At 48.0% G+C, this 26,173-nt stretch overlaps 1 protein-coding gene across 1 annotated transcript; it reads right to left on the reverse strand.

Moving 5' to 3' along the window:
• LOC148140600 (cytochrome P450 2K1-like) lies at positions 1-26,153 on the reverse strand. Its single transcript, XM_087978892.1, has 9 exons — positions 25,962-26,153; positions 15,744-15,906; positions 13,605-13,754; positions 10,880-11,040; positions 9,943-10,116; positions 8,419-8,560; positions 5,579-5,766; positions 3,050-3,191; positions 1-792 (listed from the first exon to the last, which is right to left on the reverse strand). Exons 1-9 carry the CDS (start codon positions 26,151-26,153, stop codon positions 614-616), a joined length of 1,491 nt encoding a protein of 496 aa, XP_087835018.1. The 3' UTR covers positions 1-613.
• Between the last annotated feature and the right edge of the window lie 20 nt (positions 26,154-26,173).

The raw sequence follows: 26,173 nt of genomic DNA on the forward strand, positions 1-26,173 counted from the left end.
TACTAGATTAGGTTGGGATATCTGGTCAGCATGGACAAGATGGACTGAAGGGCCTGTTTCCGTGCTGTACATCTCTATGACTGTACGACTCTAATAGCGAACATGGTTAAACCATTCAGTTATTCATATTAATCTGACAGTTTTTGCACAATTAGGTTTCTTTGGAACTAGACCGACCAGTCTGACTAGGCTGTGTGAAACCTGCCAAACAAACAATTCAGAGAGAAATGCGAATTATTGCAAGATTCGGGAACATGGTTTAATCATTCAGTCATTGCAATGCATCAGTTCAAATACCTCAATGAATGTAATGCTCCAAAAAGCAAGGATTGGAATGGGGTCTGAGTTAATTTGCAAAGAGCATTCAAACCCTCAAAGAAATGTCTGCCTCCTTTTGTAATGGGAGAACATTCTCAGTTGATTCCCTGGAAACATTATCGTTACAGAAGTGAAGGTGGGACGATATAGATTTGTACGAAGAGTAAATGATTGTGTGCCACGTCACATAGAGACAGAGTAATCTGGTTCTGATGCTGCCTCACATTTGGTGCTGCAGCTCCCACCTTTAGAAACCCAGCAGTGAAAGACCGACTGGGCCTGTCGCTGGGTCCCATCAGCGAGACACAGCACAAACCCGGTGGGGTTTCGGGTTGGACACTAAGCCGGTTCTCGGGCTGGTGTCCAGGTCGGTCACCCCTGGTGGGGCCTGGAAGTGGAACTTCTGCAGCAGGGTGGTGAAGAACAGGAAAAGCTCCACTTTAGCCAGTGCCTCACCAGCACACACCCTCCGACCTGAAAAAGAACAGGGGACGGTCAGTACCTCACCCACACAAACACACCAACACACACACAGACACACACCCACACACACCCACACAGAGACACAGACACAGACACACACACACACACACACACACACACACAGACACACACGCACACAGACACACACACAGACACTCACACAGACACACACATGCACACACACACAGACACAGACACACACACACACACACACACACACACACACATGGTCTGTTCATAGACCGCCATCTTCCAAACCCCCATCGCTGAAACCATCCCAATGGTCACCAACTGCAAGCAATTCCATTCCCACAGTGTGTCTCTCCATCCCTGTACAGACAGAACCCGAACAGCTGGGAGTACATTCGGCCCTTCAAGCTCTTTGCTCATTCACCCCACCTTCCCAAACCTTCCCCATTCCTATCCATTTAACTCAGATCCAATAACTTGGTCCTGAATCTACTCAATGACTGAACATCCACAGACCCTCAGGGCAGGGAATTCCAAAGCCACACCCCACTCTGAGTGAGAGAACATTGTCCTTCTCCCCATCCTAAATGGACACTCCTTTACTGTGAGGCTGTCCATTCAACAGAAATGATGGAGTTTAATTCAGATAAAGGCGAGGTGCTGCGTTTTGGGAAAGCAAATCTTAGCAGGACTTATACACTTAATGGTAAGGTCCTAGGGAATGTTGCTGAACAAAGAGACCTTGGAGTGCAGGTTCATCGCTCCTTGAAAGTGGAGTCGCAGGTAGATAGGATAGTGAAGAAGGCGTTTGGTATGCTTTCCTTTATTGGTCAGAGTATTCAGTACAGGAGTTGGGCGGTCATGTTGTGGCTGTACCGGACTTTGGTGAGGCCTCTGTTGGAATAATGCGTGCAATTCTGGTCTCCTTCCTATCAGAAAGATGTTGTGGAACTTGAAACGGTTCAGAAAGGATTTACAAGGATGTTGCCAGAGTTGGAGGATTTGAGCTATAGGGAGAGGCTGAACTGGCTGGGGCTGTTTTCCCTGGAGCGTCGGAGGCTGAGGGGTGACCTTATAGAGGTTTAAAAATTTTGAGGGGCATGGATAGGGTAAATAAGCAAAGTCTTTTCCCTGGGGTCGGGGAGTTCAGAACTAGAGGGCATAGGTTTAGGGTGAGAGGGAAAAGATATAAAAGGGACCTAAGGGGCAACCTTTTCTCCCAGAGGGTGGTAGGTGTGTGGAATGAGCTGCCAGAGGATGTGGTGGAGGCTGGTACAATTACGCCATTTAAGAAGCATTTGGATGGGTCTATGAATAGGAAGGGTTTGGAACTGGCAGGTGTGACTAGATTGGGTTGGGATATTCAGATGGCATGGACGGGTTGGACCGAAGGGTCAGTTTCCATGCTGTACATCTCTATGACTTATGACACATCCCCTCTCCAGGGCCTGAAGAATTATCCTTATTTCAATGTCTTTAAGGAATAGAGTACCAAGACCCTGTTCCAGGAGTCAGCTCAGTGACTCTCTCTAAGGTAACTTTACCCTTCCTTGGGTGGAGAGACCAAAACTGTGACTGAGTGTGGTCCCACCAAACCCCTATGGGATCGCAGGACCTGTGGCACCTCCTGAGCCGAATTAATTGACATTATTAGTCATAGCCTTCGTATTTAACTTCCCTTTTCTTTATTCACTCATGGAGCATGAACGTCACTGGCTGGGCCCAGCACTTATTGCCCATTCCCGATTTGTCCCGTTGGGAAGGTGGTGGTGAGCTGGCTTCTTGAAACTCTACAGTCCCTCCGAGCCACTCACCATCCTGACCGTAAGACCACGAGAAATAAGAAGTGGAGCAGACCATTCGGCCCCTCGAGACTGTTCTGCCATTCAATGGGATTCTGGCTCATCCCACATTCTTCACATCCACTGTCCTGCCCTTTCCATCTCCACATTCCTTCAGTGTCACTGGCTCAGAATCGTGGCGTTCCCTCCGTAACAGCATTTGTCTACAGCGCACGGACTGCAGCGGGTCAAGACACCAGCTCACCACCACCTTCTCAAGGGGTGACTCGGGAACGGGCAATAAATCCTGGGCCCAGCCAGTGACACCCACATACCGTGGATGAAGTAAGAGCCAAATGGGGGAGCTCAACCCATTGTGAAAGTTTGGAGCTCGCTCCCGGTTCAAATCAGAGCTGGCTCTCCACAGTCAGTTGCCTCACTTCAGAAATGGGAATATTTTAGTAACGGAACACACGGCCCCTTTTACAACCGGTTACCTGCGGAGAAAGGCATGAAGGCGTCTTTCTTCACAAAATTCCCATCAGTATCCAGGAAGTGAGCTGGGTTAAACTGGTGGGGCTTTTCCCATTGGGTTTTATCATACAGCACCGAGGTCAGTAAAGGAATAACGTACGTTCCCTGAAAAACACGGAAAGCCATTCTGAATGTGTTACTGTGCCTGCGTTTAATGGAGAGTGAGTCATGCAGGATGTGGAAAACCCAGTTTTCTCCCTGATCCTGTTAGTTTCACTAGACACCTCAGGTTATAACGGGCTCCACCTTATTGTGAAATGTAACGGCTCATCCCCACGATTAAAGAAACTCAATTCCTAAAATCCAAATTGCTGTTTGGCCTGCAGTGGGACATATTTACCTGCAGTGGAGGCTGGGTAGATTAGTGCACAGGGCCCTGCTGCTTGCTGACAGAAGGAACACGTGCACAGATTGTGCCGTTCAACTCAATAAAATAGGTGACTGCCTCTCTCCAGTTCACCCTTCAGGGCAATCATAGTCAACCTGCCCAGTTTTAAACTTAAACAGAGCTTGGAAGTTAAGCGCCAGTCATCATTAACTGGTGCATTTGCTTTAGCCTCTGCTACTCAGGGTTTACTGGCCAACCAATCAGCACTCTCCTCTCATTCATTAACAATAATGTACCCTTTACATTGGCATCGTCCTGATGAGTGCAAAGTGTTTGTAACAGGATTGAGAATCAGACAGCACAGTTTTAATGCATTTTAAAAAACACAAGTGTGAGGTGAGATTTAAAATCAAACCTCTTCCCACAGTTAGTGACTGGGTTTGGAATGAAGTACGGTCAAGGCAGGGTCACATGAGGCATTCAGGAGAGCACTTGATGATTATTTCAATAGGACCAATGGCTTATGGGGGAAAGGCAGGCGTTTGGTTCTGTCAAAACACTAAAGAGAGCTAGTACAGATGAGATGGGAGAAATGGCCTCATTTTTCACCGTTGAGGTTGTTAGGAACAAGTTTAATAAAATTTAGACGAGACTACCAAACCTGGAAACAAGGCAATTTATTCTACGATCTTGCAAGAAAGGGCATCAAATGCAGAAACAAATGAGCAATGAACTTTCAAACTAGTTCACAGTTATACTTTTGAGCTGCGTGAGGTCACCTCTCCCGACTCTTCCATTACCCAATCTTTCTTATTGTATTCTACCACTACCCAGCTGCACTCTGCCCTTATTGCCCCCTTTTCTCCAAGTTGGCAACCTTTCCCTCTGTAAGTGCTGACATAAGGCGAAACTTGTATCCTGATGTCCTTTTACTTTGCCTGGAACATCTTCCATTGTTCACAGGTACATTCCATTCTTGAACATACCTTTTAACAATCTACCTTTCCATGCTTGGTTTGTGCGTTTCAGCTGTCTCAGCTATTTTGCTGAGACTATTATTAAAAAGAATTATTTGCTTTAATAATTCTGCACTAAAGTTAGTATTTAATTACCCACAATTATTCATTAAAGATAAAGATACATTTCCCTAATGCTTGCCTAACTGTACCCCTTTTCTGCACATACACACTCTTGCTTTTCGATATCTGTAAAAACAGCACACTTCCCCATTTCTTACAAGGTTGTGTGATGGGAACCTTCAATGAGACTTTTTAATAGCAATCCTCAACATTGAAATTCCCCCTTTTAATTTGTTTCCCTTCTAACTCAGTTCCTGTATTTATTCAGAAAGTACCACAATATTATTACCATGGCAACAATGTTCCAAGTAAAACCCTTCTACAGGACCGGGGGTGGGGGTGAGGGGAGCTGCAGATAAAGGGGTGGGGGGTGGGGGAGGGTTTTGGGTGGGCAGAGTGGCAGGGAGCAGTGGAAGGGAGGGGGAGGGGCTGGGAAGGGAGTCGGGGGATGGGAAGGGAGGTTGTTTGAAATTGGAGAGCTCAATGTTGAGGTGAAGGATGATGGGCCCGCAGGGACTGACCTGACATCTCAGTCACCGCCCGTTTCAATTCCCCTTCCCACTCCCTCTCCAATATGATCATCCTCAGCCTCCTCCATTGCCAGACCACAAGTTGGAGGAACAGCACCTCATCTTCCACCTGGGCAGCCTACAGCTAGGAAGACTCAACATTGAGTTCTCCAATTTCATTTAACCTACCTCCCCATCCAGCTCACTTCCCAGCCCCTCCCTCTCCCTTCCAACCTAGGATCGACCCTTCCTTCTGCCTACCAACTGGATACATTCCTCCCATCGACCAACCAGATCGTGCCCTCTCCCTGTGTTCACCTATTCCTACCTCACCACTCTGACCCCCATCCCCACTCAAAACCCTCCCCCACCCCACCCCCTCACTCCCACCCCTAGTCCCAAATCAGGGTTACACCCGAAATGCCCACTTCCCCACCTCCTGGTGCTGCCTGGCTTGCTGTGTCCTTCCAGCCTCCTGTTTGTTTACTTTGGTTTCCAGCATCTGCAGTTTCTTTTGTCTCTAACAATGCTCCAAGTGGCACAAATTGTGAAAAGTAAGCCTTGTATCTCTGATACCTTTGGAAGGAAATACCCTCTGAAATGCGTGTCCTCGGTTGTCGAATGAGGAAGGTTCATGGGGACAATGTTGGCAAACCTCTGGATTTCGTGAATCACAGCCTCAGTATAGGGCATGTGTCTCTGGTCTTCTGTTCTCGGGAATCGACCAGCTCCTATCACCCGGTCAATTTCATCTTGAACTTTCCCTGAAATAGACAAAAAGGTAAAGATCTTTGGATGGAGGGAAACAGTTTACAGCAGGATGAACTGAAGTGGAGAACTTTGTGTTGTTGAGTGACATGGAATGGGCTCTATCAGTTCCGTTGCCAGTACATTCCTCTCTCAATACTTTGCTTCATCAACTCTGACAGGCATAAACATCAAACTGCCCCAAACACACAGCTGATGTGATACCACCCACTGTGTGCTAACCTCCAAGGTCAATTTTTATTGTTCACTACTGAGGACAATTTGACAATGTACAATAATTCCATGCCACTATTCATATTTATTACCCTTGAGAAGGATCCGATTGAAAGTGCTGATTTGTCGAGCCGAAATTTCCACAAAATAAGCGTTGGGCAGGAAACTCGGCAGGGTCAGGATGATTCCAGGAGGGACATTTTAGGGCCACCCCCAGAGTATCCCCCTAAAGAGGTCAAACATTTCAGGTACATGACAGTTCCTGACCTGTGAATGGAGAAGATGTTGTCCAAAGGCCCTGAATTGCTCTTTTCTTTTCCCCAGTGCAACGGGCACTCTGATGCCAATGGCATTAAGTTCCAAAGTATAACAAATCCATCCAAGTCACCCCGTCCCCTCTGCAGAGACCTGTTTATTGGGATAATTGTTCACCTCAACCTACATAAAGCCTTCTTGCCTTCAGTCCAATTTGGAATCAGACAGTGAGGTAATTATTTACCCAAGTGAATCAGACTGACAGAGCATCTGCCAATTCTGTTGGATTCCTGATGTCCCTGAGGGAGGCTTTGTCTCTCTGTCAGAGAGCGAGAGAGGTCTGGGACACAACTCCAATTGTTCGAGCCTTATCAATGTTCTGTCTCCACATTCCATGCTGTTGGTTCCCCTTGACCACAACGATCCACAAGATTGGAAGATTCACTGTGCAGCTACTTGGGTGTTCACCTGGGCTTAAACTAAGGAAAATTGTGATAAATTGGATAATTCTCTGAACATCGATCCAGGTATGGAGCTCAGTGCTGGACTGCAAGGCTCCACCTAGTGGGATTGGTGTGTAGATGCAGGAGTATGACTGTGCCACACTGTCAACAGGTTATAGCTCTGCTCTCCTTCAAACCTGCACTCCCAGGTCTAGCATTTTCTCTGGTGCTTAATAAAGTTTTTGTGCTCCAACTCCAGGGCAGAAATCAAATACAGAATTTAAAATGTGGATTGGTGAGATGTGTCAATATTGATTTTGCGTCTTTATGAACGTCACCCTGGGTATCATCCCAGAACCTGCAATGAAAGTTGTCTCCTCTGTGCCCAGAGGTGTCACCTTGGGCTCAAGCTCAGGAAGACTCCACGTGCTGGCTCACTAATGATCAGCTCTTTCTGATCACAACCATTGGAGAGGTTTCTGATTGAGATGGCCAATATAGTGCTGAGCCCAGAGCTGTTTCAGTATTGCTCTTGATGGTCACTGGGTTCCTGGCTGACAATGTCTTATCTTATTCTCAATCAGATTCTTACAGGGGTCAGTATTTTACCCCGAGGGGAGGGTGGGTTTGAGCACCAGATGTAGATATGAAATGCCATGTGCCAAGACACTCATGACAGGAACAAACCTCCCTCAGGGAACATAAAGGACTGACAAAAACAAAACAAAGGAGAGTAGAGCCCAGGAACAGGCCCTTCGGCCCACCAAGACTGTGCTGACACGTGATGCCTTTCTAACTAAAACCCTTTTGCCTCTACGTGGTCAGTATCCCTCTATTCCCTGTCTGTTCCTCTATTGTCGAGATGCCTCTTAAACGCTACTATTGTCCCCGCCTCCACCACTTCCTCCAGGCACTTACCACCCTCTGGGTAAAAAAGACTTGGTTCTCATATTTTTGTTAAACTTACCCCCTTTTACCTTAAAGGACTCCATCTATCCATGCCTCTCATAATTTGTAAACATCGATCAGGTCACCCCTCATCCTTCGAAATTATAGTGAAAACAAACTGAGTTTTTCCACTGTCTCCTCATGGCTAGTGTCCTCTACACCAGGCAACATCCTTATAAACCACTTCTGAACCCTCTCCAAAGCCTCCCCGTCCTTCTGTTAGTGTGGCGACCAGAATTGTACACAATATTTCAAATGTGGCCTCACTAAAGTACCACACCACTGCCACATGAGTTGCTAATTTTTCATCCTCCATCCCTGCCCAATGAAGGCAAGCACGCCCAGATGTCTTCTTGACCTCCGTATCAACTTGTGTTGTCACTTTCAGGGAACTGTGGCCCTGCACACCAAATGCCTCGGTATGTTGGTGCTACGAAGGTTTCTGCCATTTACTGTGTGCAGTACTTCCCTCCGGCATTAGATCTCCCGAAATGCATCACCTTCCATTTGTCTGGATTAAACTCCATCAGCCATTTCTCCACCCATCTCTCCAGCCAACCTCTATCCTGCTGAATCCTCTGACAATCCTCCTCGCTATCCACAGCTCCCCTGAACTTTGTGTCATCCACAAACCTATCCATCAGGCCATGTCTGAATTCCCCTCCCAACCATTTATATACATTACAAGCAACAAGATACAACTATCCAAGTAATAATATTAGATTAGAATCAGATGCCATTTTAGACACAACCACCAAACTAACAAACACAGAGTGAAGGATTCCTTACTCTGGATTTCTGGGTAGTTTACCATCAGAAGAAGTCCCCAGCAGATGGTAGTGGAGGTGGTTCCTGTGCCAGCACCAAACAGGTCAGTGATTGTAACCACGATATCCTTTTTCTTACTCTCTAAATCTTCACCTCCCAGCTCCTTCAAGACAAAATGAAACAAAGGAGAGTGTGACGCCTCCTTCAGGAAAATATCCAGATCTGTCAATGTCTGGACAGGGGTCTGTGTTCCCGAGGATAGTGATCCTTCCAGCCTCTGGTCATGATCGTCACGATGACAATGACAGACTTGGCAGATGGAATACAATGCAGGGAAATGGGAAGTGGAGGGAGGAGAAATACACTCACTCATGGTCAGGCTTTGGGGAGGCAATGAGCACTCACTCATGGGAGGCAATAGACTTCACCAATTTGAAGGTGGAGGGACAGGTCGAGAAGTCCTTCAAAGTAACTTTATAGCTTTTGTAGGTCAGAGTACATACATCAGGAAGTTAACCCACACCGTCTGTTTTATACACAAATATATACAAAAATCTGGTGAGGCCTCAGCTGGAATATTGCATCCAGTCGTGGTGTCACACTTTCGGGAAAATGTCAATGCTGGGGGGGGGGGACGCGTGGGTGCAGGACAGATTTACTGAAGGGGAGAAGATCAAGGGGAGATTCAATAGAGCCGTTGGAAATCATGAATGGGTTTGACTGGATAAGTAAGGAGAGACTGATTGCAGGAGCAGGGTGGGTCAGGGACAAGTGCAGTCAGACAGGCAACAAGGAACACTCTAGTGCAATGTGATGCTGAGTGACTGGATTTCCTGACACAGACACAAAGCCATGTTCACACAAGAGTCGGGGATATACTTGAAGAGAAATAAGTGACAGGGCAGTGGAGAAAGAATAGGGGAGTGGGATAGCTCTACCAGGAAGCAGCCATCGATATGATGGGCCGAGCGACCTTCCTCTCTGCTGTATCACCCTACAATTCTCTGAAGGAAAGTTGCCTCTCCTGTCTGAGTTCACCATTAGGTTTCAATTCACAGCAGAGATGAAGGGGCTGGACTTAATGAATGTGGGGTTTAAATTCATTAAAGAGATTGATTTTCCAGTCAAAATGAGAAGAGTGTAGCTCCAAAGCACTGAACAACAGATCCAGGTGTAATTTCAAGGGCAGTGTTCGGGGAAAATAATGTGTAAAATAAGGAAAGACCTCTCCTCAGTTATATTACTCATGAAACTTTCCCTGATGACTTTTGCAAGATTGAAGCTCACACACCATCAATGCTATATTCTGGACACATTGAGCATCCACATGATGTCATGAGCACGACGATAAGATAAATAATCAGATACAGTGAGCGCTTGAAGCTACACATTTGTAGTTCCATCCAGAGACTAGGGGCAGCACTGAGCGACATATTAACAGATGTTTAACACAGAATCTTCCTCCATCACAACCCACAAAGTCCTGGTGTGGAGTCTGAAATCTGGGGAGATTCCCCTTACTGCTGAAGAGGTGTGTCTCTGTACCTGCTGATGCCTCAGAATTAAGGCCTCGCTGAGTGTCTGGATGCTGTTCTCACTCAACGTCTCTTTGGCAGCTTTGAAGAAACCTTCAAAGATTTCATGCATCTTCACTTGATTTTGAATAATCTTCCTGCGGCTCGGAATCAGAAATCCCAGAGATGGGTAAGCGTTGTACAGCTGGATTGGAACAAGAACATAAGGATCAGGCCTTTGTCGGATCCAGTGATCGCTCCTCCATGGTCAGTGCAGCAACTACTTACCTTCAGTGATGCTCCATGGGAGATAGGAGATTGTCATGGCAACACCACACTTCCTCTCCTCTCCTCAGTGCCCCCACCCCAACCCACAAACCCTCCAAATTTTATGTTTTTATTTGAGTGCTTTGGTTATCGTCCAGGGTGGCCTATCCGCAATCACCTACTATACATGGATTCCAAAAATCAGATGCAGGTCAGGCCAGCAGATTTCCTCCAAATTAGTAGACCAGCTGGGCTTTTCTTGCCAATTATATTCATCATTATACTTTTAAATCCAAATTTGTATTGTTAAATCGAATTGAAACAGTAGGATCATGTTCAGTGCCAGGCCAGGTTAATTTTGTCAGTGCTGAAGGAGGGCCATTGGACCTGAAACTTTCTCTCCACAGAGGCTCCCAGACCTCCTGGGTCTTTCCAGCAACTTCCCAACCATTTTCTGATTGCCAGCACCCCCATTGTTCTTTGCTTTATTTTAAAATAGTTTTCCACGTTTATTTTCTCACCAAAAGTTTTCCAATTTAGCCCACGTAAGCCTGTCGCACATATCAGCATTTATGACTGAGACACAATGTTAGCAAGAGTCTTCAACCTGTAACAAGTCAGGTGCAGAAATAGTCACACACACCAAATTGCAAATGACCTCAACACTCAGCCTGAGCACAATACCACAAAACGACAATTACATGTATTGGGGCTGTTCCAATCAGTCTCGTGTTCTCATTAACCATGTTTGTTAGATGGAGAAATACTTCATTGTTATAATCAAAACGGTCTCCAAATATGATGGAACAGATGATATTGCTCACAGCCAAATACATAATCTGTGCAGTTTCAAAAGGCTGACCTGTGAATAAACACAGAACTCCATTACAAAAAGGCCTCTAAACAGTAATAATACTTCAGTCATTGTCCTCTTTTACAAAGCACAAGTTACTCGTATAAAACAAAGAACCGCGGAGGCTGCAAATCTGAAGCGACAACAGAAATTGCTGGAGAAACTCAGCACATCTGGCAGCATTCCTGGAGAGAAAGCAGAGTTAGTGTTTTAACAAACAACAGTATATTACTGGAACAGACCCTTCGGCCCATCGAGCCCGTACCGATGCATGAAACCTTTCTGAACTAAAACCCTTCTGTCTCCACACGCTCCATATCCCTCTATTCCCTGCCTCTTCAGGAATCTGACCAGTTCCCTATTCAATGTTCCTGGGTCATTGCTGGGTCATACAGCTGTACAGGGTCACTGCTGGGTCACACAGCTGTACAGGGTCACTGCTGGGTCACACAGCTGTCCAGGGTCATTCCGGGGTCACACAGCTGTACAGGGTCATTGCTGGGTCATGCAGCTGGACAGTGTCATTGCTGGGTCACACAGCTGTACAGGATCATTGCTGGGTCATGCAACTGTACAGGGTCATTGCTGGGTCATGCAGCTGTACAGTGTCATTGCTGGGTCACACAGCTGTACAAGGTCATTGCTGGGTTACACAGCTGGACAGGGTCATTGCTGTCTCACACAGCTGTACAGGGTCATTGCTGGGTCACACAGCTGTACAGGGTCACTGCTGGGTCACGCAGCTGTACAGGGTCATTGCTGGGTCACGCAGCTGTACAGGGTCATTGCTGGGTCACACAGCTGTACAGGGTCACTGCTGGGTCACAGCTGTACAGGGTCATTGCTGGGTCACGCAGCTGTACAGGGTCATTGCTGGGTCACGCAGCTGTACAGGGTCATTGCTGGGTCACACAGCTTTACAGGGTCATTGCTGGGTCACACAGCTGTACAGGGTCATTGCTGGGTCACACAGCTGTACAGGGTCACTGCTGTCTCACACTGCTGTACAGGGTCATTCCTGGGTCACACAGCTGTCCAGGGTCACTGCTGGGTCACACAGCTGTACAGGGTCATTGCTGGGTCACACAGCTGTACAGGGTCATTCCTGGGTTGCTTAACTGTTTAGGTTTGATGTCTCCATTTGTAACCTCCCATGTGGTATCTGCTTTGTCTCGCTTCATCAGTTTTTTCAACCATTGTTGTTTTGATTTCTTCCCAGAATAAACAAAGCAACAGTTTATAAAATAGTAATTACTGTTCCAAAGATTCGAGGAAATCATCTCCAACACTGAAATATCTCCAATATTGAGCAGCTGTTACAGCCACAATTTTTTCCCGTCCTCCACCTCAGGTTACACAGAATCCTTCAGCTTAAAATGACTTGGCAGCGGTGGGACTCAAACCTACATCTCTGAAGAGACTGGAGGGTGGGAGGAAGAAATGTATCATTGTTTAACATCACTGAATCAAACTCCTGGAATTCCCTCCAGTAGGACATTGTGGGTCAACCTCCAGCCTGTGAACCGGAATTATTCAGGTAGACAGCTCACCATCTCCTTCTCAAGAGGCAACTAGACATGGGCAAAATGTTGCTGGCAGTCAGCGGTGCCAATGCCATGCGTAAAGTTTTGAACATATAGCATGGTCTCAATTCTCACACTGGCTGTGATTGCTATAAAGGTCCCACCTTTTCAGTCTCACCCCTCACTTGAGACATGTTTCAGGTTAAACTCAGTACCAGTCATGTCTACTCAGTGAGAGAGAGGACGACGGTGATTTCACCTGTCAATTATGTCAGACCAAGTCGAGGAGGAACAAACAGATCTTAGGGGTGAAATGGACCATTGGTTTGAACAACCAAATGCCTAAATTTACCCGAGAGTTGGGAAGAGCATGAGAAAGGCTGTTAATGCACCATCGCACCTAACTTTTAGCAACCACCATCCGCACTGAAGGAATGGAAGTAATTCAGTAAGCTTTGTGCAGGAGCAGACAACCAGACACAGACCATGTTGTGTCCGTGCTTACACACCAGAGTCTGGACTCAAATTACCTTCAAACTCCCTTACCACTGCACCAGTGTCACACCGTGTTGTGTCCTGTGGGAATCGGTGTGCACGGACCAGCCCACATTTTATAATAAGAAATCCCACAAGGAGGCTTTGTATTGTCTCCAAGTTGTATTGGGACCTGGAACCTGAGGGCCCCCAATGGGCCACCCCAACAGTGACTGACCTGGGAGTCTCACCACCGCCATAGCTCAGCAAGTCTAGGTACCTCGACACCCACATCTCTGCCGTATACACGAGAGTCTTTGTCACCAACACGTGGAGACGATGGTCAAAGGACCAAAGTGGCAGAGTCTCTGCTGATCAGGCAGGACCGAGTTAAACTGAGGGGAAGCATAGTCCTGAATCTTCACATCAGCAGCAGCATTGGTATGTGGATGCTGCCCTGGAACATTCTCTTGAAGTTGGTGTTGGAATCTTTTATTCAAGTGAAAATCTTTTCTGTAGATGTCAATTTCGAGGGAACCATGAATCCCAGCATGTCATGACCCACCAAGCACTCACCCTTGTGACTCTCAAACACATTGACAAGAAAGCTGGCCTCTTCACTGATCCTGTCTTCAATGGATTTCTTGCCCATGCCAAAGCCTCGGAGAGCTGAGATCACAAACTTTCGGTTCTCCCGCCACAACTTCCCGTCACTGAATATCACACCTGAAAGTGACACACGAAAAGCTGATCAAATATTGTACACGGGTTCTGCTGTGAGTGCTGCCAAACCCCAGGTTTCTAACACCCTTTCCTTTCCTGAGAATTACACCATTCTACAACCAAGAGGAAGGTCATTGTATCCATGAGTGCTCTTTGGGGGAGTGAGCTCATTGGTCTGACTTCACAAAATTCCTCTTGATGTTGTCATTCTCAATTCCCCTTTAGATGTTGCTGTTGACCCTGCTTCTAGAACCATCCCAGGTACTGCATCCCAAATGATAATGAGAGCCGTAAAACCAAATCTCATCTTCCCTCTGATTGGTTTTTGTAACCAAGCAGCCTCTTTTGGAGTCGTCTGTCCAATTCTGGTCTCCCTGTTGCAGGGAGGATATAGGCTGCAACGTTTTTCACTGGAGTGTGGGAGGTTGAGGGGTGACCTTGCAGAGGTTTATAAAATCATGAGGGACATGGATAAGGTGAATGGCAGGTGTCTTTTCCTCCCGGGATGGAGGATTTCAAGGCAAGGGGCATATTCTTTAGATGTGAGTAGAAAGGTTTTAAAAAAGACATGGGGGCAGTTGTTTTATACAGAGTGCGGTTTGTGTGTGGAATGAACTTCCAGTGGAAGTGGTAGAAGTGGATATAGTTATAATGTTTAAAAGACATTTGGATAAGTACATGAATAAGAAATGTTTGGAGGAATGTAGACCAAGCGCAGCCAAGTGGGATAAGTTTAGTTTGGGATTATGTTCAGCATGGACTGGTTAGACCAAAGGGTCTGTTTCAGTGTTATATGACTCTATGATCTATGTTTATCAGTTCATATTTTAGGTTGTCCCACTGTAAAATGTGCCCTTTTTATTTGTTGAATTAATATTGACCAGCTCGAATATATCACATGAAGATTAATGTTCTGGAGCTTGAGCAACATTTATGGAGTGAGACAAATTGTTGATACAGGGGATTGTCCCAGGTATTCAATGACTCCCATTATATTGAGGGAGGTGAGGAAGAAATGCAGTACCTTGAGACAGCAAGGTATTGGCAAGTGGCCAATTGGCAGGAAATAAAAAGTAGGAAGGTAACAGGGTCTGACTGCCAACCCAGCAGCTTAACCAAGGGAGGGGTGTGAGGTCTGTTAGCAGCTCGGGATCTGATCGCTGCCATTTAATATGACAGCAGGAAGCTCGAGCGAATTGGGGTTTTGAATGAGATGTCGAAGTTGCACTATGTATTTCTGTGGATGTGAAATGTAATGATTTTAATTGCTAGTAGCCCTCCTCTCATGCAGCACAAGTTTTGGTTGACAATACTTTGGCATTTTCTAGCACATTGCAAGAATTCAGATTGACAAAATGTGTGTTTCTTCAGCAAAACCAAAGGAAGTTATGTTGAAATTTAATAAAACATTTGTTTGGCTTCAAGTATTCAATTCTGAGCACCACATTGTTGGGAAATGCTTGAGCGAAGGTCACCATCAAAGCTGGTGTTGTTCACCTTGCAGAAGGGAAGGCTGTGTCAGCTTTTGGATGGAAATATCCAAGATCATAAGGGATCTTGTCAGAGTCAATGAAAAGATACTGTTTCCCATTGGCTAGAGGACTGAGAATCAGATGGCACAGAGCTCATAGCATTGGCAAAAGAAACAAAGAGGGTTTTTGGTGATGATCAGAAGTGCCTGATCAATGGAAATTCAATGGAAGTTTTCAAAAAAGATTTGAATAAGTGCCTGACGAGGGAAAGACTTTTCAGGGGTGCAGGGAAAGGGTAGGGGAGCAGAACCATTTCAGTTGTAATCACTGATAAACAGTGGCCTAACCCAGGAGTATTGGGAATGAGAAGCTTGGGTATTGATAATTGAGGGAAGTAGTGGCTAAAGGCTACAGTTTAATTCCAGAACATTTTGTGTCACTTTAACCAGCATGATCGGGTGAGCTGAGTTGAAGACAGAAATGACCAAAGAGTAACCCAGAGATGAAAGAGGGAAATTACCACTTCGGAATGAAATTGCGTCATATATCGGTAAGTGTGGCCTCCCAGTGAATTGATCAGCGTGATTCACAAGAGCTTCTTTCACTGCATCGTAACCAGTCAACACCACTGCCTTCAGTGGGCCGAGCTCCACTGAAAATACACTGCCATATTTCTCTGCAAGCTAACAAAGAGAGATTTATTTCATTAAGGTTTCATTTCTAGTCAGCTGTAGCACAAGTCAGGGGCGAAAAATGAAGGAAAGAATATTATTCCCCAATTCCTAAGAATTTGATGCCCATCTGTGTTTTCCCTTCAGAAGGTGGTGGTGAGCTGCCTTCCTGACCCACTGCAGTGCAGGTGGGTAAACCTTCAATGGTGTTGGGAAAGGAATTATAGAATGTTGAACATAGGAACAGAAGGAGGCCATTCAGCCCCTCAAGCTCCCTCCACAACTCAATGACATCATGAATGATCTTTGGCCGAACTCAATGTTCCTGCCTTTGGCCCATATCCCCTCGTGGCTTTGCTTCATAAAAATGTATCTACCTCAAGTTTAAAACTAATAACGGATCCCACACCCACTGCCATTTGTGGAAGAGTGTTCTACCACCCTTTCTCATATCTCCCTCCCGAACGGTCTGGCCCAGACTGTGTCCTTTCGTTCGAGACTCTCCAAACAGTGGAAATAGTTTATCTTTATCCACCCTTTTCATGTTAACAATCTCGAAGATTTTGATCAGATCACCCCTTATCCTTCTAAATTTCGGAGAAAATGGGCCTTATTTGGATCATCTCTCTTCATAACCTAACCCCTGAAGGACATGTATTATTCCTGTAAACCTTCGCTGTGCTCCCTCCAAGGCCATTCCATCCTTCCTGAGGTGTGGAGCCCAGACCTGCTCACAGTGCTCCACGTGGGCTCTGATCAGGGTCCTGTCTAACTGCAGCATAATTTATTCATCCTTTTGTACTCCAGGTATGAAGGCCAACATTCAACCAACTTTCTTGATTATTTTCTGAACCTACTTACGTTATTTCGAAGATCTGTGCACCCAAACTCTCAAGTCTCTTTGCACATCCACTGTTGAGCCAGTGACACTGAAGGAACAGCAATACTTTCCCCTTGTAGATTCAGGTCTAACTTATTTCCATGTGGTCATGTTCCCATGTGGCTGGCTATCTGCATCGGCGACTCACCAGTATCATTGACCACACTCCATGCATTCACAGGCAGGCCCAGTGATGATCATTTAGACCTTACTGCCGTTCCTCTTACTCAGAATGTAAGTAACCTTTTTCACTCTCTTGCTAGCTGCCTCTTCCAATTCCTGGCTTTTCCTCTCTAATGTTATCTCCTCATTCCCATTCCCCCTGAACAAATAATCTGAACCCTCCTCAATAACATTAATATACTATCCCATCAGGACGCTGGTCTAGCCTCTATCCAGGCGTAAACCATCCGGCCTGGACAAGTCTCACCTGCTCCAGAATTGTTACTAACCTCCGGGGAGCCTAATTTCCCCCAAACCCCCCCCACCCCCACCCACTAAGTGCCATATCCCCTGGCACGTATCCATCTGCTTATCCTCCATCTTGTTTCCTGACCCGTGTGTGGCACTGTGGGTAATCTGGAGATTGTTTCCTTTGAGGTTCTGCTATGGACAAGCAGGAGGTGGCTGGAAGAACACAGTAAACCAGGCAGTGGAGAGGTCAACATTTCAGGAGAAACACTTCTTCAGGACTGGGGTGGGTGTTGGGAGTGGTGGGGTGCAGACAAAGTGGGAGGTTGGGGCAGGGTGGTGAAGTGGGGAATAGGTGAAGACAGTTAGAGGGTATGACCTGGTTAGTCAATGGGAGGAATGGATCCAGTTGGTGGGAGGGAACAGTGCAAGGGATGGGGGAGGGCTGGGAAGGGAGTCGGGGGATGGGGAGGGAGGTTATTTGAAATTGGAGAACTCAATGTTGAGTCCAGCAGGCAGGAGGCCGCCCAGGCGGAAGATGAGGTGCTGTTCCTCCAATTTGTTATTGGGTTCATTGTGGCAATTCAGGAGGTCAAGGATGGTCATGTCAGAAAGGGAGTGGGAAGTGGGATTAAAGCATCTGCGGGCCCAGCAGAGATCCTCGGTGAACCATTCCCTAAGTTTACATACAGTTTCCCCGATGTAGAGAAGACCACATCGGGAGCACCTGATGCAGTAAACTAGGTTGGAGGAGAGGCAGGTGAATCTCTGTCTCACCCGGAAGGACTGTTTGGGGCCCTGGATGGAGGTGAGGGAGGTGGTGGACTGGCAAGTTTTGAATCATTTCTGGTTGCAGGGGAAGATACCTGGGGGTTCAGGGGTTTGGTGGGGAGAGTGGTGCAAACAAAGGACTGTCGAAGGGAACTGTCCTTGCAGAAGGCAGAGGGGGGTGGGCAGGGGGAGATATTCTGGGTGGTGGGGTCTAGTCGGAGTTGGCGGAAGTGTTTATGAATGATGCATTGGATACAGAGACTGGTGGGATGGTAGGTGAGGACAAGGGAGACTCAGACTTTATTGCGTTGGTGGGGGTTTAGAGCAGTGGAGTGGGGAATGGAGGTGGTGCAGCAGAGGGCTCTCTGGATGATGGAGGGAGGAATAGCTCGTTATTCAAAATAGCTGGACATCTGGGATGCTTGGGAGAGGAATGTCTCCTCGTCCGAGCAAATGCGGCAGAGGCAGAGGAATTGGGAGAATGGGATGAAGTTCTGGCAGGATACTGGATGGGAGGAGGTGTAGTCCAGGTAGTTATGGGAGTCTGTGGGTTTGTAGTAAACATCCGTCTGGAGACTGTCGCTGGAGATGGAAATGTTGAGGTCAAAAAAGGGGAGGGAGGTGTCCGGAATGGACCAAATGAATTTGAGGGAAGGGTGGAAGTTGTGGGTGAAATCGCTGAATAGCTCCAGTTCAGTCTGGATTCAGGATGCTGCCCCAATGCAGTCATCGATGTAATGGCGGAAGAGTTATGGCACAGTGCCTGTATAAGTACTGAAGAGGGACTGTTCGATATAGCCAACAAAGAGACAGGTGTAGCTGTGGCCTATCCGGGTGCCCATGGACGCCTCCTTGATTTGGAGGAAATGGGAGGGGTTAAAGGAAAAGTTATTGAGGGTGAGGACCCTTTCAGCGAGGTGGAGGAGGGTATTTGGTGGAGGGGGGACTGGATGGGTCTGTTGGACAGGAAGAGGAGGAGGGCCTGGAGGCCATCCTTGTGGGGTATGGATGTAAATAAGGACGGCACGGCCAGAGAGTAGATCAAGCGCTGGGGGCCAGAGAACTGGAAGTTGCTGAAGAGATGGAGGGTGTGGTTAGTGTCGTGGGTGTAGGTGGGAAATGCCTGATCCAAGGTAGGATGGGATGAGTTCAGTGGGACAGGGGCATGCCGAGACGATGGGTCAGCTGGGGTAGTTGGGCTTGTGGATCTTGGGGAGCAGGTAGACCGGGCAGTGTGGGGCTGGGGGACTATGGGTTTGGAGGCAGTGGAGGGGACATCACTGGAGACAATGAGGGCACAGACAGTGTGAGTGAATTTAGCCTGATGGGTCACGAAGGTGGGGGGGAGGGGGTCGCGGGCAAGGGGGGGTAGGACGTGGTGTCGGAGAGCTGGCATTCAGCCTCTGGAACATTGAGGTCCGTTGTCCAGACAACTATCTTTGTCAGTGCGTTTGGTGAGGAGCGAGTGGTGTGCTGCACGTTCGGAGGGGGTGAGGTTGGAGTGGGTGGGGGGAGGGTTGGAGAAATTGAGGTGGTGGATGTCATGTCAGCCGTCTGGAATAAAGAGGACAAGGGCGAGTGGTGACCAAGTGGAGGAGGAACCTTGGAGGTGGAAGAGGGGGGTCGCCCGAGGGAGGTTGGGAATTTTGGGTGGAATCCCAAGGTGGCTGATGCGGGGGAGGGGAAAAGGGTGATGGCATGTCATGGGTGAGGTTTGGATGTGGTGGTGTGGTAGGGGGTAGTGAATGTGGGGGAGAAAGGAGATTGGGAGGGGAGTGGGCTGGGGAGTGTTGTGGGGGTGTGGGGGGGAGGGGTGCTGGGGTGGGAGGGGTGAGGTTAAGAGGAAGAGGTGGAGGGGTAGGGTGCATTGTGGAGGTGGATTGGTGAGGAGGGAGACTGGGTGCACTGGCTGACAGGCTGAGGGTTGGCAGTAGGACCCAGGGGTGACCCTGGGAAATGTAGTCTGAGTCTTGCTTGCAGAGAGGGCGGAGCCAGAAGTGGAGGTGGGAGCTGGAGGGAAGTCGAGGCTGGTCTGAGTGCTGTTGAAGGAGATGTCCGGAGCAGAGGAGGAGGTTACGGGTGTGTACTTGGGGAGGGGTCGGTGGTCCCGGGAGGGTGTTGTGGTGGCACAGGTACCAACCTGGAACACAGCTCCCTCAACTCAAACTGCAGGGCCCCACCCATCTTTCTCCTGATGGGACTGGTGCATAGCCACGAGCTGTTCACCTTCTGAATGTTCTGCATTCATTCAGTGACGTTCTTGAACCAGGATTTTTTTTATATTTCAAAAATACACTTTATTCATAAAAGTATTTTGATGATCTGTACAATTGGTCATGCCATACATACATAAACATTCCATTTCTTTGCATACAGAGATCGAGTAATCATTCATATATACAAGTCTGTACATTGACCCTCCACATATTCAGCTGAGGCCGACGTTACACAGTGGTCTTTCCCCACCGAGCCTTGGCGGCATCCGCCCCAAGCTTCAGCACGTCCTTCAACACGTAGTCCTGGACCTTGGAATGTGCCAGTCTGCAGCACTCAGTCAGGGTCAACTCCTTCAGCTGGAAGATCAGCAGGTTTCGGACCACCCAGAGAGCGTCCTTCACCGAGTTGATGATCCTCCAGGCACAGTTGATGTTCGTCTCGGTGTGCGTCCCAGGGAACAGGCCGTAGAGCACGGAGTCCCGCGTCACGGAGCTGCTCGGGATGAACCTCGACAAACACCACTGCATTCCTCTCCAGACTTCCTCTGCATAGGCACATTCCAGAAGGAGGTGTGTGACAGTCTCGTCCCCCCCCCGCTGCCGCTTCGAGGGCAGCGTGCGGTGCGGCTGAGAGTCCGGGCATGCATAAAGGATCTCACAGGCAGAGCCCTTCTCACCACCAGCCAAGCCATGTCTTGGTGCTTGTTGGAAAGTTCTGGCGATGAGGCATTCTGCCAAATGGCTTTGACAGTCTGCCCAGGGAACCGCTCGATAGGATCCGCCCTCTCCTTTTCCCGAAGGGTCTCAAGGACACCACGTGCTGACCACTTCCTGATGGACTTGTGGTCAAAGGTGTTTTTCTTCATAAACTTCTCCACGAAGGACAGGTGATACGGAACGGTCCAACTACTCGGAGCGTTCCGCGGCAGCGAGGCCAGGCCCATCCTTCGCAACACCGGGGACAGGTAGAACCTCAGTACGTAGTGACACTTGGTGTTTGCGTACCGGGGATCCACGCACAGCTTGATGCAGCCACACACAAAGGTGGCCATCAGGGTGAGGGTGGCATTGGGTGTGTTCCTGCCCCCATTGCCCAGATCTTTATACATCGAGTCCCCTCGGACCCGGTCCATCTTTGATCACCATATAAACTGGAAGATGGCCCGGGTGACTGCAGTGGCACAGGTTCTGGGAATAGGCCAGACCTGTGCCACGTAAAACAGCAATGACAGTGCCTCACACCTGATGACCAGGTTTTTTCCCGTGATGGAGAGCGACCATAGCTTCCATCTGCCCAGTTTCTGCCTCACTTTGCTGATACGCTCCTCCCAAGACTTGGCGCACGCCCCAGCCCCCCCGAACCAAATACCCAGCACCTTCAGGTGGTCGGTCCTGATGGTGAAGGGGATCGAGGATTGGTCGTTCCAGTTCCCAAAGAGCATGGCCTCGCTCTTGCCTCGGTTTACCTTGGCCCCCGAGGCCCGTTCGAACTGGTCACAAATGCTCATGAGTCTGTGCACGGACAGCGGATCCGAGCAGAAAACGGCGACGTCATCCATGTACAGGGAGGCCTTAACCTGCAGGCTCCCGCTGCCAGGAATAGTCACCCCTCTCAGGCTCGCATCCTTCCTGATGGACTCGGCAAATGGCTCTATGCAGCACACAAACAAGGCAGGAGAGAGAGGGCAGCCCTGCCTGACTCCAGATCTGACTGGGAAGCTATCTGATTCCCACCCATTGATTGAGACTGCACTGACAATGTTGGTGTAGAGCAGTCTGATCCAATTGCAGATTCCCTCCCCACAGCCCATTTTGGAGAGAACGTCTCTCATATACCTGTGTGATATCCTGTCAAAGGCTTTCTCCTGGTCCAGGCTGATCAGGCAGGTGTCCAACCCTCTGTCCTGCACGTGGGCGATCGTATCCCTGAGGAGTGCGAGACTCTCAGCGATCTTCCTGCCCGGTACGGCACAGGTTTGGTCAGGGTGAATCACCGACTCCAGACCAGACCTGACCCGGTTGGCGATTACCTTTGACAGAATTTTGTAATCCGCATTCAATAGTGAGATTGGTCTCCAATTTTCGAGTTCCTCCCTCTCCCCCTTGCGCTTGTAGATGAGGGTGATGATGCCTTTCCTCATGGATTCACTCATGGTACCTGCCCGAAGCATACTGACATACACCTCCAGCAGGTCCTGGCCAATCAAGTCCCACAGAGCGGAATAGAGCTCGACCGGTAAGCCGTCGCTTCCGGGAGTTTTATTCTTTCCGAAGGACTCGAGGGCCTTGGTCAGCTCGTCCAGAGATAGCGGCTGGTCCAGCCTCTCCCGTGTTCTGTTGTCTCAGACCTCTGTGATAGAGGACAGGAATAACTGAGACAACACTACTATTATAGGACAAGCCAAACAGAGAACAGCCAGGGAATTCCTGGAGGCATGGCACTCATCCACAGATTCAATCAATAAGCACATTGACCTGGACCCAATATATCGACCACTGCAACGGACAGCTGGAACTGACAACCGGAAGCGGCAGATTCAAACCACTATAAATGCCGGAGGATAGATCACAGAAGCGCTTCACAGGAGGTTCCCAAGCACTGAGGATGTCACCTAGACAGGGGACTAATGTCTGCAACACAAATTCCCAGCTCGGCGAACAGAACCATAACAACGAGCCCCCGAGCTACAAATCTTCTCCCAAGCTTTGAATATATATATATATACACACACACTTTCTCATACATACACGCAAACACACACACCACACACACACAGACCCTCTCTCATACACTCACACATACACCCCCCACACTCTCACTCTCTCACATACACTCACACCCCTACATGCACAGACACACACTCAGTCTCCCCTGCGCCCACACACATGTAAGTTTGTGGTAAAAACAATGACTGCAGATGCTGGAAACCAGATTCTGGATTCGTGGTGCTAGAAGAGCACAGCAGTTCAGGCAGCATCCGAGGAGCAGTGGGAGGGAGACATTTCAACTCCCCCTCCCACTCTGCCGAGGACATGGAGGTCCTGGGCCTCCTTCACCGCCGCTGCCTCACCACCAGACGCCTGGCGGAAGAACGCCTCATCTTCCGCATCGGAACACTTCAACCCCAGGGCATCAATGTGGACTTCAATAGTTTCCTCATTTCCCCTTCCCCCACCTCACCCCAGTTCCAAACTTCCAGCTCAGCACTGTCCCCACGACTTGTCCTACCTGCCTATCTTCTTTTCCACCTATCCACTCCACCCTCCTCCCTGACCTATCACCTTCATCCCCTCCCCCACTCACCTATTGCACTATATGCTCCTTTCTCCCCACCCCCACCCTCCTCTAGCTTACCTCTCCACCCTTCAGGCTCTCTGCCTTTATTCCTGATGAAGGGCTTTTCCCTGAAACGTCGATTGTACTGCTCCTCGGATGCTGCCTGAACTGCTGTGCTCTTCCAGCCCCACTAATCCAGAATATATGTTTGCGGGCGAAGTTTGTACTTGAAGTGTTACATTTTATTTTGTTCAAAAACTGCATAAATACATGTAAGATTCTTGATTTAGAGATGCCGGTGTTGGACTGGGGTGTACAAAGTTAAAAATCACACAACACCAGGTTATGGTCCAACAGGTTTAATTGGAAGCACACTAGCTTTCGGAAAGACGCTCCTTCATCAGGTGATTGTGGAGGGCTCGATTGTAACACAGAATTTATAGCAAAAATTTGCAGTGTGATGTGAGCAGAGGCTGATAGCTAAGTTCGGTACCCATAGGGAGGGCCTCAACCGGGACCTTGGGTTCATGTCACATTACAGGTGATCACCATTGCACTACACACACACATACAGATATTCCTACACACACACACACTCACATACACACGGACACAGGTACACACAGACGCGCACACAGACACCTACACACACCCTTACAGACACACACACTCCCACACATGCACCCCCTCACAGACTTAAGACACTCTGCACTCACTACACACACACACAGACACACACACACTTTCTCACACTCACAACCCCCACCTCAGACAGACACACACACACACACAGACAAAGACCCACATGCACACATATATTTTGTGTGGTGAATTTTTACTTGCAGAGTTACATTGCACTTTGCTTAAAAACTGCATACATTCACATAGAACTCTGAGCTCAAAAACTGCATGAATTTATGTAAAACTCTGTTATCTCACTTTTTAGATTAGAATCAATCTAATCATCAGGTCATAGACAGAGAACACAGGGGGCTAACACCTTCAACATATTGTCGAGCTATCGCCATTGTTAATCGCTAACCCGAGAACGCAACTTTAAAAAAAAGGGTTTTGTGATTTACACATGAAAGAAGTGAAACTATCACTGTATTCTAACAGATGAAAGGCTTAACAGACAATCAATTTTTCAATGTATAATTTCAGTTACATAACACTGCAAATTTTTGCTATAAATTCTGTGTTACGATCGAGCCCTCCACAATCACCTGATGAAGGAGCGTCGCTCCGGAAGCTCGTGTGCTTCCAATTAAACCTGTTGGACTATAACCTGGTGTTGTGTGATTTTTAACTATGTAAGATTCTGTGCACTGGGACACCGACAGATTTTAACCTCACACCTTTAAAGCATTAAGATATCTCGAGAATGTAACTTTAAAAGAAGTTCTGGGATTTACATATGAAAGAACTGAGACGAACATGATCATTCTAAAAGATGAAAGACTGGATCTTTATTTGTTTAATATGACACTCCATGACACTGCAATCCTGTTGCTATAAATCCTGTGTTTTATGAATCTGCTCCACAACCACCTGATGCAGAAGCAGCCCTATTGGCTGGTGTTGTGTGAGTTTTAACTTTGTCCACCCCAATCCAACACCGGCTCCTCCAAATCATGCCTTATCTCCCAAGTCCCAAATTCCTTAGAGCTGTTGCTGTCCCAACCCTCCCCCTACAACCCTGCTCCACCCCACTCCCAACCTTGGGCCCCCCTCTGGTGGTATGGACTCTTGCACTTTAAATTGCGTTGGGAAGCGGTGATTTTATTTGCAAAACATCAGTCCTCATTTTGTTCACGATGAACGGACTGAATTTTAAGATGTTTTTTCTTTCCCTTGTGACACGTATTTGATGGGCACTAGGCTCTGGGATATTCCTCAAAGGAACCCCACCCTCCCTCTCACAGATCAGTCCCTTCCCTTTGCACTGACCTCACTTCGGGTTTTGATCAGGACATGAATTCAGGTGTTTTCCTGAACTTTCACAATGTCAATATCTGGTTATAATGGCCTGAAATAAAACATCCAGGGATTTTCGAGTCTCCCAAATCTTCTTCCATCATTTTATATCGATCCCCTCTCTGCTTTAAATATCTGGTTGTAAGGATCTGATAAGCTCTCAAATAGGCTTCAGGATTCAGACCAAATCCGGCACAGTCAGAGGCCATTCGGTCCATCGTCCGGCGTCGCTCTCGCTTTACTGTCACATGTTAATTAAACTGAACATTTCCCAGATTGGTCACTCTCTGAGGTGCCATAACTTTGCAATTGCTTTGGTTTTTTTTCTGTCTCCCGTTGTGTTTAGAATTAAAGTCCGACCAGAGATCAGAGACTCTCAGAACACAGCCCCCAGGGCTAACAGATTCCTCGGTCAGGGATTAGGGATCTGCTTCGGTTTGTGTCTCTCTCGGTCTCTGTGAGCTTCACCTTGGGAGCTGTTCCCTCACACCGCCCCATCCCTCAGACAGTCCCCCAGTGAAGGATTCTCACTTACCCCCATGAGAGACCAGTCCAGCTTCTTGAGGTCCAGTTGGTGCAGGTTTCCGATCAGAGGAAGCGGGGTCGGTCCGGGAGGGAAATTCCTGGGAACTCTCCGCCGGATTAGGGACACGACCAGGAAGAGAAAGAGGGCCAGCAGCGATAGGGCCGAGGTGTAGTCTGTGGGGAAGAGCTTGAGGAGAGCCATTGTGTCAGAGTGCTCAGACA

The sequence above is a fragment of the Chiloscyllium plagiosum genome, unplaced genomic scaffold (assembly GCF_037043375.1).
Source record: "Chiloscyllium plagiosum isolate Xiang-an unplaced genomic scaffold, Cpla_swu_hap1 HiC_scaffold_35, whole genome shotgun sequence".
NCBI classification, from domain to species: Eukaryota; Metazoa; Chordata; class Chondrichthyes; order Orectolobiformes; family Hemiscylliidae; genus Chiloscyllium; species Chiloscyllium plagiosum.